The sequence below is a fragment of the Podarcis pityusensis genome (genome assembly GCF_964106645.2).
Source record: "Podarcis pityusensis genome assembly, chromosome: 11".
Lineage (NCBI taxonomy): Eukaryota > Metazoa > Chordata > Lepidosauria > Squamata > Lacertidae > Podarcis > Podarcis pityusensis.
Genome location: NC_138036.1, coordinates 34,756,399 through 34,771,686, shown reverse-complemented (window position 1 = coordinate 34,771,686; position 15,288 = coordinate 34,756,399). Strand labels below are relative to the sequence as shown.

Genomic DNA, 15,288 nt, shown 5'->3' with positions numbered 1-15,288 from the left:
GTTACAGTACTATAGACACCAGGGCCCAAATCCCAAACAGTTAAGCCTACCTGACACCATAGTGAGCTAACCTGTGCTGGACTTAGGCCAAGATTACAAAACAAGCACTTTCATATTCTTGATAAGCAATATACATAATGTATATGGTGTATACCATATACATAATGTATATGGTGTAACCTAGAGTTCTTCTACCTTGGGTTGCCAGATCTTGTTGGATTACAACTCCCACCATCTCTGACCACTGGCTAAGGCATGTCCCTCAACCGCCCCAAATCCAGGATGAGTGGGACATGCTGGAATTATAGATGCCATCCCAGCAACTTGGTGTTATGTCTTGAGCTTGGATCCTTGAACAATAGGCAGGTAGGATTCTAGAAGGCAGCAACCTGATTGGCCCATGGGAGCCATCCAATCCAGCTCCAGGAAGGGAGTTTGCATCAGCCTATCACACGTGAATCACTCTAGAATGTAGCACCTGAGGATCCTTCCCTGAAACTGCCCCCTCCTCCAATTTCCTGTTATTCTGAGGATCCACACGTTTGCTGATCTAACATGAAATTCTGAACAAATGATTTGATAAAGTACAATAATTTTATAGCAATGTGTACATTAAATGTGATGTAGAACCAGATAAATAATATCAGACATAGCGTTAAGGTTGATAAATCTAGTTTTTAAAAAACAAATCAGCTCTGTTGTCACTTTAATATTTATACCCAGTGCAGAAGCTCACCAAGTATAAGAACTAACTGGAAAAGGAAGAGTATAACTTAAGTATGGAAACATGAGCAATACTCTGTATGGAATTAAGTTACATAATACCTGTGGAGGCAGCAGCAAAGAAGTTGAAATATCATAAATGAAATTCAACTCCTTTTCTTGTGTTAAGTCTCTGAGACACCATACTATGAAAATCAATCCTATTACTTTTGAATGGTATGGCATTATAAGAACCAGATCATTACAGGCACATTTTGACAGAAGTATAACTTTACATGAAACTGAAATGGAAATTTAGCATAATTGTGCCTTCAGAACAATGTTATCTGCCAAAGGAAATGCAGAAACAATTTCAGCGGACAACCAATATGATAGAGCCATCTGTTTGCATATTACCTATGAGTCAAAGGAATTCTTAAAAAAAACAAAAAAAAAACAATTTATGGCTCTGATTCAACATATAAAATGTCATGGATGCATAAGGTGTCTATGAACATTTACGGAATAATCTATGCATGTTTACTAAGAAATAAATTCTACTGTGCTTAATGGGGCTTACTCAATACACCCCACCCCACAAGTAAGCGTACAAACGTTAGCCAGTGCATAAAATAATACAATCAGGATATAAAAAATAGTATGTTGTGACAAATTATTGCAGAATAATACCTGTCTAATGACAATATTAGAGTCTCATTCATTTCTGGGATATCATCAGCTTTGACAGTAAGGTTGATTGCTGTGTCACTTTGTCCAGATAAAAATACAACAGAGCCAGAGAAAGGGCTTATATCATCAATAGTTACAGCTTTTGGATTGAGGCCAGAGGGTATCAGGCTCCAGAAGACAGTAGCTTGTCCATCAGTCCCATCTCGATGCAATGGAATGGAGGTCTAGAATGTATACCAAGTTCTGTAAGGGTTTTTTTTCTCTTATTGAATGTACATGCAACTCTAGATGCCAAGCTACAGCCAGTATCAAATATCTGAAAACACATTTTTGAAATAGCACATAGATTGATTTATTTTTAACTTCTACAGCATTCTGCACCTATGAAATGCATTGAAAGAATTGTATGGCATCTTTTAAATATGGGTAAGGTGCGTCACAAATTAATGAAACATGAAAATGGGGGGGGGAGAAAATTCAAATAACTAAAAAATCAGTGAAGTTCTCATGGTTGGGATGCAGAGTTTTTGTCATGCTCATCTTCCTTTTGAGAGATGTTTGTGAGTAACATTGCTTCCTTTCTACAAATCATCTCACCAGCAATCTTCACTCCGTAGCCTACCTAGGAGCCCACATTTCAAGGCCCAGATGAAGACATCATGAGGTAACCAACCCCTCTCATGGGGCTTTTTTAAAAAGTAAGGAAAGGTGGGCAGCAGGGGAGGCTGCAGAGTGCTGGAAAAATGTTTACATGGAAGGAAAACAGTGGTCAGTGTGGTTCGTTAAGGGAGCTGAGAGTTGTTAGTAAACCCTTAAAAAAGTACAGTTCCCAGGATTCGTCTTGCAGAAAGCCATGACTCTTAAAAGTCGAATAAGAGTACTTCAAATGTGTGGTGTAAAGGTAAAGGTAAAGGGACCCCTGACCATTAGGTCCAGTCGTGACCGACTCTGGGGTTGCAGCGCTCATCTCGCTTTATTGGCCAAGTGAGCCGGCATACAGCTTCCAGCTCATGTGGCCAGCGTGACTAAGCCACTTCTGGCGAACCAGAGCAGCACACGGAAACGCCGTTTACCTTCCTGCTGGAGTGGTACCTATTTATCTACTTGCACTCTGACGTGCTTTCGAACTGCTAGGTTGGCAGGAGCAGGGACCGAGCAACGGGAGCTCACCCCATCGTGGGGATTTGAACCGCCAACCTTCTGATTGGCAAATCCTAGGCTCTGTGGTTTAAGCCACAGTGCCACCCGCGTCCCAATGTGTGGTGTAGATGTGGCCAAAAACATCGCCCCTTTGCCACCTCACAACAAGGAAGTAACCCTAAAACCCCACACAGAGCAAAATTCTGAAGTACCCTGAGAATGAGGCAGAAAAAAAAGAAGTCTCTACATGGAACAAAAAAACCTTTTGAGAAATTGGAGGGAACCGTGTTATCTAGTACTTGATTTTACCTGGAGTTAGGAAAATATAACTTTTATTACAACTATATGACCCTTACCTCTGAGTAGCATCTTCATAGGTTGAAGGGAACAAATGGTGACATTTCAATTTAACTGTGATTCAGAGTTGTTAAGATTATTTTTCTTCATTACAGAACCATGATGACAAGGCATGAGAAATATTTTGAATAAGTAAGTGTTGCAAAATAAATTATTTTCCACTAGCTTGCAGAAGTTCGTGTTAAGTGAAGGCAGATCCTGTACTTTCTCTGAAGAAAATGTGCAGTATGCAAGAACAACATTTAAAGAAAGATTTACTTACTACTGTAAAAACAACATCTTCTGGCTCATGTAAAATTACTGGAAGATTGCTGATAAAGCCAATTTCTCCATTTGCAATGTCAGGCGTAATTCTTAAGGAGATGTTTTGAATTTCACCTAGTCTAGGACTTACAGGTGGAACTAGAGGAGTGATATTCAGCAGTTCAACTTTTTCAAGCTGCAATAAGAGGAATAAAGATTTTAAGATTCTCTGCCATTCCTACATACGGTACAATGATTTATAGGACAGGGCAACTAGTTATTGCATATTTTTAATGTAAGCTGCACATATCCGACCAGGAATTTGCAGAATCCTGTTGCAAAAAATGATAATACATAATTCCCATGATAGGAAGAGATTATTTCCACTTCTCAGTTATTCTGGGAAAACACTACATCTACAGATCTTTATGCCTGTCACATTTGAACATATAAGGAAAACATGCAATCACATGTGCAGTTCTGCATCAGAATAAGTAACTGTAAATTGCTGAAGCAGGTTGTGAACAGGCATTCTTCCATCAAACTGAACCATTTTGGAGAGGAAGACTCCAGGATCCAGTAAATTAACGCCCAGAAGATGTTAGAACCTGCTGAAGAACCTACACTGAACTCCCAATGAATGTACATAGAGAAGGGAAACAGTAGCAGGAGATGGAGAAGAAAATAAACAAAATCCATTTCCATGATAGTCATACAAAATTTTCTACAATATTTTGTGCCTTCTCTGTTTTGGAGTCATTATCATGGGTCCTAACTTTTCACACCATGAACATTTATTTATTTATTAAAAATATTTGGAAACCACCAACTTATTTAAAAAAATCAAGACGGAGTCTAATAAAATAGAAGGATCATCTAACAGCACAGAAGGAGCTCCTTCCATTCACAGACTTGAGCAAAAACAAAGCATCCAAACTTTTATTTTTATTATCAATTTTATAACAGTGTGGGTTCCTGGGATTGGGATTGGACAGGCATCCAAACTCCCCAAAAAGCACACAGCAGAACTGGTTTCTATTGTTACTATTACCATTGCTGATACTTTTAAAAGAGCCAAACAGAAGAAAGTCCCACAGGGAAATGCAAGAGTAACAGAAAGTTTGGTGGATGAGGTTCCCAAAGGGCAATTTATCCACTGATGCTTTAGATATTTTCTTGACCTAGCTGAGTTCTTTAAAGAATTTTGTATTCCTTTGAATTTGGAATGTACAGAAATATTTTTACTGAGTTATATTTCAGGCTATACCAGGTGATTGAACTGGCTATGGCACTGAAAAATGCCCAGTTAATAATTAATCTTTTCTTTCTTACCAATGTTTTCTTTAATTTCAATTGCGTTCTCATGTCACTTCCTCTTTCCACAAACCTCATTCTAAACTGTGCATGTAGAAATAAGGTTTATCCAAGAAAAACATTAGACTTCCCTAATAAGGCAACATGAAGGGGATGTTTCATGTTATTGATGCTATAATAAGAAATTAAACTGATGTGTCACATAAAAGTTATGACAATTTTATACCATATCACATACCTGTACTAAGAAATGGGCACCATTTTGAAGAAACGCATCATTTCTTATTGGTACTTTTATAATTTCTCTAGTTCTTCCTTCTGGAAAGTAGAGGGTGCTTCTTCCTGAAATGTTTAGAACACCTTCTTTGGCTCGCTCAGGATCCACAGGCCCAGCAGGAATATACAGGACTGTATAAGACAGTCTCACATCTCCCACTGTTCCCTTTTGCCTTGCAAAGCTAAGAGACAAAAAACGTCCATCGGGGCTGCTTTCTATCCTCTGATCCTCTGCAGGGTAGAACTTTATTACACCATAAACATCATCACTGTCTTGAATGTAGAACAAAAGCTACAAGAATGACAACAAAGTATTCATATTAAGAGCAAATTACAATTAGAAATCATAATAAATTAATTATCAGATCACCATTGTAAGTATTGATTGGATTATGAGATTTTTATCACTCCCAAGACAGGCAATGCAACCACAGAACTAACTGACTTTACATGACCCCACCACTTGTGACAGCTAACAGTGCTCGTGCAAACAGCACTGCCATGTAAAGGATGTGTGACAAACTTTGTTGTGCTCCTGGAATTTTCCCACACTCATGTCAGCAGCTGGAAGTAAGCTGCTTATTGTAGCAACTCATCATAAGAAGGAGCAACTGGTGAACATGACCAGGAAGGTCAAGTATAGAGGGTCTTAAGCAGAACATATTGCTACCCCACTCATTCTACCCTTGAACATTTTGCTAGCTAATCAAAGTCATCATAATGTGGAAATCCATCTAACATGCAATTGTATCAAAAAAAACTGCATCATCACCAGGATGTCCTGAAAGGAACAGCCAAATGGAGCCCACAAAGGGTTGCTGAGCCACTTAAGTTCAACGGCAGAAGTTCTTCAGGACAGAGGTGAACCCTTTCAGGTAACAGGGACATCAGACTCTTGTCCAATTTAGCATAGCATCCTAATATGCTAAGTTAGGCAGGAATATCATTCCATAGTATCTCTATGAGTGGGAGGAAGCTAGCTCTGAGCAAAACTACTTTTCCAGTAGTGTAAAGCAAATAAAAAAAGGGGGGGAGTTTTCAATAGTACTGAAAAGCTTCTCTCGGAGGATTTTTCAGCAGTGCCTGGGAAAATGTTTTGCCTATTTATTTACACTGCCTGCTCTCCTCATCTCTCTCAGTTGGTTTCGTTTGATCTCACTGAGACTGTAACTTAACAAAATCCAACCAGCAACGCAGTGGAGCAATGCCACCACATTCACAGCACTAACACTGATTGCTTGGGATCCTCTGTGTAACTGAACAATAAGGCTTTACCCTCCTGGATTTATTTTGTTTGCCCTGATGTCATCATGTAGCCAAATATGATTAGCTACCTCAGAATGAGAACAGACCAAATGTTGGAAGAATGGCATCCAATGCCTCTTGTCCCAATATCAATTACAAGATCTTCAGGTGATCATGAAGATGGATAAGAGGCACTTAAGAGATTGTCTCTTCAGGTCCGATGCAGAAAGGGATTCAACCACAATTGCCTCTACCAAAAGTTTACCATGGTTCCCACTTATCAAAATGGAGCACAGCCGAGCTAGTTATCTGAAAAAGTTCCCACTTGCCATACTTAGAATCGCTTTTTACAGAATTACAATTCCAATCGATGCCCTCGGCGGTGGTAGATGGTCGGTACGGCAAAGTACAGCACAAGAAGAGACTTTGTCTGTGTGGGCAACCTTGCGTAGAGGATCTGTACCACTATTTATTGCAATGCCCGCTATATATAGAAGCAAGAGACCGATTTATAAAACCTCTGCTTACGAATGGAACACACTCAAACAGGGCGGAAAGGGTGAAATGGCTGCTGAGTGATATTGATGACTTTGTAATTTATAAAGTAGCACTATATGCATTGGCAGCTAAGAAGATCAGGAGAAAAGAACTAGATAAAATAGTGGTCAAAGCTGGCACATTCTATCTGATTAGCTACCTAGCATTGTGACATAGTCCTGGTTATCAATAAACTGTTAGCAATGAGGGGTTCTGAATGAGAGCATGAAACCAACACAAACACCATTACCGACTCCTAGAATAAGAAAGCTAACACTGGGGAACAATTTTTTACTTTTTGAATGTTGTCTAGATGTCTACAACTGATTTAGGGTATTTTTGCACTGCTGAATCAGGAAATGGTATCCGTTTCTCTCCATCAGGTCAGGTTTACTGTAAACTGAATGGTGGGCATTGATAAAGGTAAGTACACGTAAGTTGCATGTTGCTTCACCATTTTTCAAACTTCAGGGCTTGAACTTCCGTTTCTTGGAACTCCAGGAATGCTCAGCGGCAGGGAGGTCTCTCTTCAGAGTCCAACAGTAGTCAGCCATCATGACTGCGTCCCAGCGACCCTGATACCTGGTCTCCATCTCTTTCATGTCCTGATGGAATCTCTCCCCCTGCTCATCACTCATTGAACCCAGGTTCTCAGGAAACCAGTCCATATGTGAAAATAGGTAGTGCATCTTGACGCTCATGTTGCAGCCCAGGTTTCTGAAAGCAGTCAGCATGTTGTTGACAAGTTCTGCGTAGTTTCTGGCCTTATTGTTGCCAAGAAAGTTCTTCACTATCAGAACAAATGCCTTCCTTGCTTCCAGTTCCACTTCGTTCATTAAGTTTCCGAACTCTGGATCTCTGATGAGCTGACAGATCTGAGGACCGTCAAAGATGCCAGCTTTCAACTTCTCCATGGTCAATCCTGGAAAAGCCTGGCACAAGTAAGTAAAGCAGTCACCATCCTTGTCCAGAGCCTTGGTGAACTGCTTGATTAAGCCAAGCTTGATGTGCAGCGGTGGGAAGAGTATTCTGTCTCTGTCCACCAGAGGGTCGTTGATGACGTTCCTTTTTTTGCAAGGCACCAATTCCTCCCGCACAGGCCAGTCCTTCTTCGTGTAATGCTGAGCACGGTCCCTACTATCCCACATGCACAGAAAACATGGGTACTTGGTGAAGCCAGACTGTTGTCCCAACAAAAAGTTCACCATCTTCAGGTCAACACAAATAAACCACTTATGCTGATCATAACCAATTTTCTCCAGCACATACTTCACCGCTTCATAGTTCTCCTTCAGTGTACTCGAGTGAGCCAGGGGTATAGAGGCAAACTGGTTGCCGTTGTGTAGCAGAACACATTTCAGTGATCGCTTGTTGCTGTCAATGAACAGTCTCCAATCTTTGGGTTCGTACTGTGGCACTCCAAGCTTGAGCAGAAGCTGCGCAATATCTGCATAGTACACCAAGTCCTTCTCTTCCGAGAAAAAACGGAGGTACTCTTGATGTCTGTTGCGGAAGAAGCTGATGCGAGCACTGTCAGAAAGGAGGTTTTTTTCCTTCAATCTGGATGCCAACAGTTTGGCAGAGTCCTTTGACAAGCTGAGGTTGCGAGCTAGATCATTCAACTCCTTTTGGGAAAATGGATGTGGAGCATCATCTTCAAGAACCACTTCTTCTTCTTCATGTCCTTCAACACTGGAGGCATCTTCATCACTAATGTCAGGAAGTTCTCCGAAGATAGGCACTGGAATTTCATCACAATGAGCTACAGGACGACGTGCTGATTGAAGATCAGGATACTTGAGGCTGCTCCGGTTCTTTCTGTTGATCCCAGCCGTACCAATTTATGGAAGATTTCGAGGTTTTATGACTTCAAACCAATCCCTTTTCGACATAATCACCCAGAACTATCGGACCTGAATACTTCTTGTCATTAAAATAATCATTTCCAATCAAAACAATTATTCGACATGGCATTTTATCCCCACCAACTTCTTCTAAAATGCTCCACACAAGCGTACACGTGAACAAAAATGTAAAAAAACGACATGTGGCCATAGCTCAAAAACTTGACCTGATTGAGCAAAACCAATGTGATTTTTGGATTCAGCACATCAGATTCGTCCTAAATCAACTGAAAAAATGCAAACAACAAATTTGTTGTTGACCAGTGTCCTGAGGTATAAGGTTTAAGTGTCAATGCAATGCAGCTGATCAACAGCAACAACAGACTGGAGAAGCAACGGTGCCAGACAGGATTGTAAAATAAAGAATATACCAATTATATAAATAATTGGTTTAAATAATTATACTAATTGGATAAAATTGGCATCTTGCTATAACGCTTGTATTTCTTTAGGCAAATAAATGCAGACCTACCTCAGCTGGTTCACTCACTTCCGCACCCCCCTTTATTGTATGAGCCAGAATCCTAAGCAGATATGGCTGTGCCTCTTCAGGGAAATTGTCATTAACAATGTTCAGAGGAAGTGATGCTATCAGCTGCCCTTGGGCAAAATGCAATACCCCCGAGTCTGGAGTGATGTCTGCAGTCACAGGCGAAGGATCACTGCTGTTGCGGGTTATAATCCAGGAAACCGAAACATTTCCATGTGTTCCACCATTTCGTACAACTGTGATGCCTTCGTACCTAGAGGTTGCAAACAGAAATTAACAAACGATTTTCTAATTTTAACTCTAGTGAAACACTAGAGTTATAATGAAGCACTCAAATGAACCTACAAGTTACTCCAATATATAAACACTGCAGGAGTTAAATGCCCTTCCTGAGTTAAACTATTGTTAACTATGCAAACTGACTTGACAAATAAGTTGAATGGTGTCTGATCTCTGTTGTTCATCATTTCCCCACTCAGTGCTATTGCACTGGTCCTGGGCTATTGTCCTGTGCAGTGTTTATTCTTCTGATCCAAATTCTCCTACCCAACACATGCAGACAGACACTCCAACTTGTAAGTAAGGAAGAGACTTTTAGTCAGGCAGGTAACAGTTCTGGCTCAGCAGCAGACACAATGCTCTGGAGTCACGGCTCAGGATCAGGGAAGGAAGTTCAAAACTGGACAGAAGTGACAAAGATGCCCCAGAAATTTTCCCAGCCCCATCCACTAGCATTTAAAGACAAAGCATATCAGACTAACTGGCTAGGCTTTCTTGCCTTGTGGGAAAGCCAAGACTACAAGACTGGGGTGGGTGGATCTGCTCCCATCTGCAAAGCTGGCACCTGGTTCTAGGTGTCAAGAGTGCACCCTCCTGTTCCAGCCCCTGTTCTGTTGACACTGCCTCCAGCTCAGTTTCCCCACTCAGCTGAGCAAAGTCCTCCCCAGCTTCCACTAACACCCTGTGCTCCGCAGGGAGGTCAGAGTGGATAGCTGGCATCCCCCTTCTAAAATCAGGTTGGAAAGGGGAGATCTCTCTTCCAACCAAGGTTCCCAACAGTTCATCCATCCCATTTCCTCCTCCTCTTCAGTCAAAGCCTGCCAACCCAGGCTCAATCATGACAGCACTACAGGGTTCATGACAATCCATTACTTTATTCAGAACACCTAGGGTGCAGATGGACAGATGTTAGTACTCTTCTGGCACCATGCCCAGCACATAATGACACTTAGAGCAAGGACATGCTCCACCCACTCTGATGTGTCTCAACATCCACCTCTACAGCCCTCCACACACTGGAGTGCGAACAACTGCAGCAGGAATCTGTACACTTATGTAGGTTCCCTATGAATTCTAACCAAAGCACTAGTCCTAATTCAATTTAAGGCATTCATTAAGAGCAAGGCAAAGCATAATTCAGTGCTAAACAGCCCTGATAAAAGTTACCAACAAGGCAATACGAGCATTTTCCCAGCCCAAATTTGTTTTCTCAAATAAATTCTAGCTAGTTTTCTCCTAAATCTACCTTAGCATTTCCAATGTAATAAAAGGAAACAGTACCTTAACATTTGATCTTCGTCAATAACAACTGGCCGAGTAAACAGGATATTGTTGATAGATAGTACTCCATAAGGTTTATCATTGGGCTGAATGGTAACTTGGACAACAGATGGGTTTGTTAAAACAGCATCTCCTTGCAAAGTGTCCTTAAGTAGCATGATATGAAATGTCTCAGCAATTTCTGGTATGGCATCATCAATGATTTTGAATTTTATGTAAGATTCATGCACTGAAGGTGGGAAAATGATAGTTGTGTTTGGCTGTAGATCTAGAAAGTCTAAGTTAAGCTGTGCATGTGCTGTTGAATTCCCAGTTACAACAGCATAGCGAATGGAGACTTCATGTTCATCCGGTCCAATTATGTTTCCATCATCATCTTTACCCCGAGCTATTGGGATTGTTAGTATATCGTCTTCTTCATGCACCATATAAACACTTTGAGTGAATCGCACCGGGCTATCATTTTTCTTAATAATAATCTCAACAGAATTTCTTGAGGTATTGATTTCAGCTCCTCCTTCTACACTTTTCAGATGAATAATAAATCTTTCATCATCTTCTGGTATCTAGAAAAAAAATTATGATTAAGGATAACTCAAATCAAAGGTAAATATGTGCAAATCAACGATTTTTTTGTTACTGAAATAGAAATCCTGCATTTCCTTAACCTGTAAAATATTGGTGTAAATGATCATTGAAGCATAGATGCACTAAGAGAAAAATGCACGCCTCACTCAGATTATTCACCTTTTTTAATAATAGGAACGCTTTACAGTTTCAGCTTGCCATCTAATTTTTAAAATATAATGCTTCTTTTTAAGACTCTCCCCCCTTTTGTATTCATTTGCATAGAATTCCAACCTCTGATCCTGTTCTGATGCTCATCAACTATCTCTGCACATATTTTCAGGTTATACTGATTTAAAGCTTTTTTTATTCTATTCTATGTGTGTAGTAGGGAGAACATGGGGTGGTGGAGAGGATGAGAACCAACAGAGAACTGGGTTTAAAAGCAACTACAGTATTAGATGCAGCCTCCATGACTTCGTTTTTAAAAGGGATGAAAAATGCAGGTCTAGCAGCCCATCTGCTAAAAGAGGAAGCCAGAGAAAGAACAGCTTAAGCCAGCAGATGGTTTGAATCAACTTTTGGTTGCCTTTCACCACCAAACTTGGGGTGCAGGGGTTGTGCCAGCCTTTGAAGCCAGCTGGAGCCTTCACCCTTAAGCCCCCCATCCATGAGGGCACGTAGGGTTCTATTTTTTTTTTTTTTGTTGTAAGAATTTTTATTGGTTTTACAGAATAATTTTAAACAATACAAACAAATAAAAAAAGACATACAAACATGTAAAATTTCATAACCTTTTTTTCATGTCCCTCTCTTCTCGGACTCCCCCAAACCTCCCCTTCCTACATCCCAATTTCCAAAATTTATTTCAGCAAATTCTAATTAATTTTATCAAATATATTTTTTCTTATTCTTTTCTTCAACTTAATCTTATGTCACTGTAATCTCCTTTTCTTTCTCCAAACCTCGACATTTTAACATTCCTCTTCCAAGGTGGGTAATTCTTCTGTCTTCCAATACTTTGCGATGAGTATTCTTGCTGCTGTCGTAGCATACATAAAGAAATTTCTATCTTTCTTTGACACCAATTGGCCGACAATGCCCAAGAGAAAGGCCTCCGGTTTCTTAGGAAAAGTACATTTAAGTACCTTTTTCATTTCATTATATATCATTTCCCAGAAAGCCTTAATCTTCGGGCACGTCCACCAAAGATGATAAAAAGTACCTTCCGTTTCTTTACACTTCCAACACTTATTATCAGGCAAATGATAAATTTTTGCTAGCTTGACTGGGGTCATGTACCACCTATAGATCATTTTCATAATATTTTCCTTCAAGGCATTACATGCCGTAAATTTTATACCAGTGTTCCACAACCATTCCCAGTCAGCAAACATAATGTTATGACCAATGTCCTGTGCCCACTTAATCATAGCTGATTTAACTATTTCATCTTGTGTATTCCATTTCAGCAGCAGATTATACATTTTTGACAAATTCTTAGTATTGGATTCTAACAGTTCAATTTCTAATTTTGATTTCTCCACCTGGAATCCAATTTTCCTGTCTTGTTTATGTACCTCCATTATTTGATAATAATGGAGCCAATCTCGAACCTTGGGTTTCAATTTCTCATAGCTCTGTAACTTCAATTTATCTCCATCTTGTTCCAAAATTTCCCAATACTTTAGCCATTCAGCTTCCATATTAAGCTTTTTCAGCGCTGTAGCCTCTAAAGGTGACAACCATCTAGGGGTTTTACTTTCCAACAAATCTTTATATCTTATCCAAACGTTATATAATGCTTTCCTGACAATATGGTTTTTGAAGGCCCTATGCACCTTAATTTTATCATACCATAGATATGCATGCCAACCAAATGTATTATTAAAACCTTCTAAGTCCAAGATATCTGTATTCTCGAGGAGCATCCATTCTTTCAGCCAGCAAAATGCTGCTGCTTCATAATACAGTTTTAAGTCCGGCAGGGCAAACCCCCCTCTTTCTTTTGCATCCGTCAGTATTTTAAATTTTATTCTGGGCTTTTTGCCCTGCCAGACAAATTTCGAGATATCCTTCTGCCACCTCTTGAAACAATCTATCTTGTCCAGAATTTGTAATGTTTGGAACAAAAATAACATTCTAGGCAATACATTCATCTTAATAGCTGCAATTCGGCCTAACATTGACAATCTCAAATTTGACCATATTTCTAGATCTTTTTTAATTTCCGACCAACATTTTTCATAATTGTCTTTATACAAGTTCGAATTCTTAGATGTCAAATAGACCCCTAGGTATTTCACCTTCTTTACCACTGTCAAACCTGTTTCATTCTGGAACTTCTCCCTTTCCATGACTGTCAAATTTTTTTCCAAAACTTTAGTCTTTTGTTTATTCAATTTAAATCCGGCCACCTGACCAAATTCTTGAATTAGCTCCAACACCCTTTTTGTACTAGTGTCTGGCTCTTGTAAAGTAAGTACTAAATCATCTGCAAAGGCCCTTAACTTATAATGTTTGGCTCCGACCTGTACACCTTTAACCTGCTGGTCATCTCTAATCATATTAAGCAACACCTCCAGAACAGAAATAAAAAGTAAAGGGGAAATTGGGCACCCCTGTCGTGTCCCTTTTTCTATTTTAAATTCTTCAGTTATCACATTATTTACAATCAACTTAGCCTTTTGTTCAGCGTATATGGCACCCATACCATTCTCAAATCCTTGGCCTACCCCCATCCCATGAAGATTCTTTTTCATAAAACTCCAAGAAATATTGTCAAAGGCTTTCTCCGCGTCCACAAAGATCAGAACTGCTTTAGTGTTTATATTCACCTCTAATAATTCCAGAATGTCTATTATGTTCCTCACATTATCTGATAAATGCCTTTTTGGGAGAAAGCCTGCTTGGTCCTTATGAATCTTCTCCATCAACACTCTTTTCAATCTTTTTGCCAGAATGTCTGCAAAAATTTTATAATCCACATTAAGTAATGATATTGGGCGGTAGTTCTTAAGTTGAGTCTTTTCAGTCTCTGTCTTTGGTATGAGTGTAATATACGCTTCTTTCCACGATTCTGGTGCCCTTTTCCCCTCCAAGATCTCATTACAGACTTCCTTTAATGGTTGTACCAACCACTCCTTCAAAGCTTTATAGTATCTGGAAGTCAGTCCATCTGGTCCTGGAGATTTGCCCAGTTGCATATTTTGAATGGCACTCTCTATCTCTTGATCTGTTATTCTCTGGTTTAGATCCACCTTACTTTGGTAGGAGATTTTTTGTAGTCCATACTTTTTAAGGAATTCGTCTATATCTTCTTCCTTCTGCGGTCCTTGTGAATATAGCTTTTTAAAATAACTCAAAAAACAGTTTCTTATCTCGTTAGGTTTAGAAATATTCTTTCCATCCACTTCTAGACTTGTAACTGTATTTAGTTTCTGTCTTTTCTTCAGTTGCCAAGCCAGCTTACCACATTTATCTGCTGATTCAAAAGTCTTTTGTCTCATTTGTTTTATCTTCCATTCAATCTCTTGATTCATCAATTCCATATATTGTGTCTGGTATAACTTAATCTCTCTCAAAATCTCCTGGGACTTTGGTTTTGATCTCAATTTCTTCTCTCCTTCTTTTATCTTTTCCAAGATCTTATCCTTCTTCTCATTTTGCTTTCTCTTTTTTACTGAATTTTGTTGAATTAAAAATCCTCGCATCACTGCTTTGCTTGCGTCCCATATCACTCTTTTTTCTACATCAGTTTTTAGATTTATTTCAAAATAGTCCTTTAAAGTTTTTTGGGCCTTTCTATGGATCTCCTCGTCTCGAAATAGGTTGTCATTCATCCTCCATCTGAATTGACCAGTTACTGTAAATTTCATCTCCATCTTCACGGCGTTATGGTCGGAGCAAGTCTTTGGACAGATTTCCACTTTCTTAATCTTTGGAGCCAACCCACTAGTAATCCAAATTTGATCGATTCTGGTCCAGGTCATCATTGCTTCAGAGAAGAAGGTTCCCTCTCTCTCGAGAGGGTTCCTTGTTCTCCATATATCAATCAAGTCCATATTTTCAGTCATCTCAAAGAAAGTCTTTGGTAGTCTCCCATCTCTGGTAATTACCTGTCTTTGTGCTTTATCCATATTTGTAGATACCACTCCGTTCATATCTCCCATCATAATTAATTTGTAATCCAAATAGTCCAACAATGTCTCATGCAACTTCTTAAAAAATTCTGACTTTCCTTCATTAGGTGCATAGATCCCT

The 15,288-nt window shown here is 39.5% G+C and overlaps 1 protein-coding gene across 4 annotated transcripts in view; it reads right to left on the bottom strand.

Annotated features, from left to right (window-relative positions):
- Positions 1 to 15,288, bottom strand: part of ADGRV1 (adhesion G protein-coupled receptor V1) — a 236,191-nt gene that overhangs the window by 200,063 nt on the left and 20,840 nt on the right. For all 4 annotated transcript variants that reach the window (XM_080972136.1, XM_080972135.1, XM_080972133.1 and 1 more), the window contains 5 exons: positions 10,459 to 11,024; positions 8,881 to 9,151; positions 4,685 to 5,014; positions 3,152 to 3,328; positions 1,393 to 1,616 (listed from right to left, as the gene is read on the bottom strand). In XM_080972136.1, the coding sequence (XP_080828262.1) occupies positions 1,393 to 1,616; positions 3,152 to 3,328; positions 4,685 to 5,014; positions 8,881 to 9,151; positions 10,459 to 11,024 (1,568 nt within the window). The remainder of the gene's footprint in view (positions 1 to 1,392; positions 1,617 to 3,151; positions 3,329 to 4,684; positions 5,015 to 8,880; positions 9,152 to 10,458; positions 11,025 to 15,288) is intronic.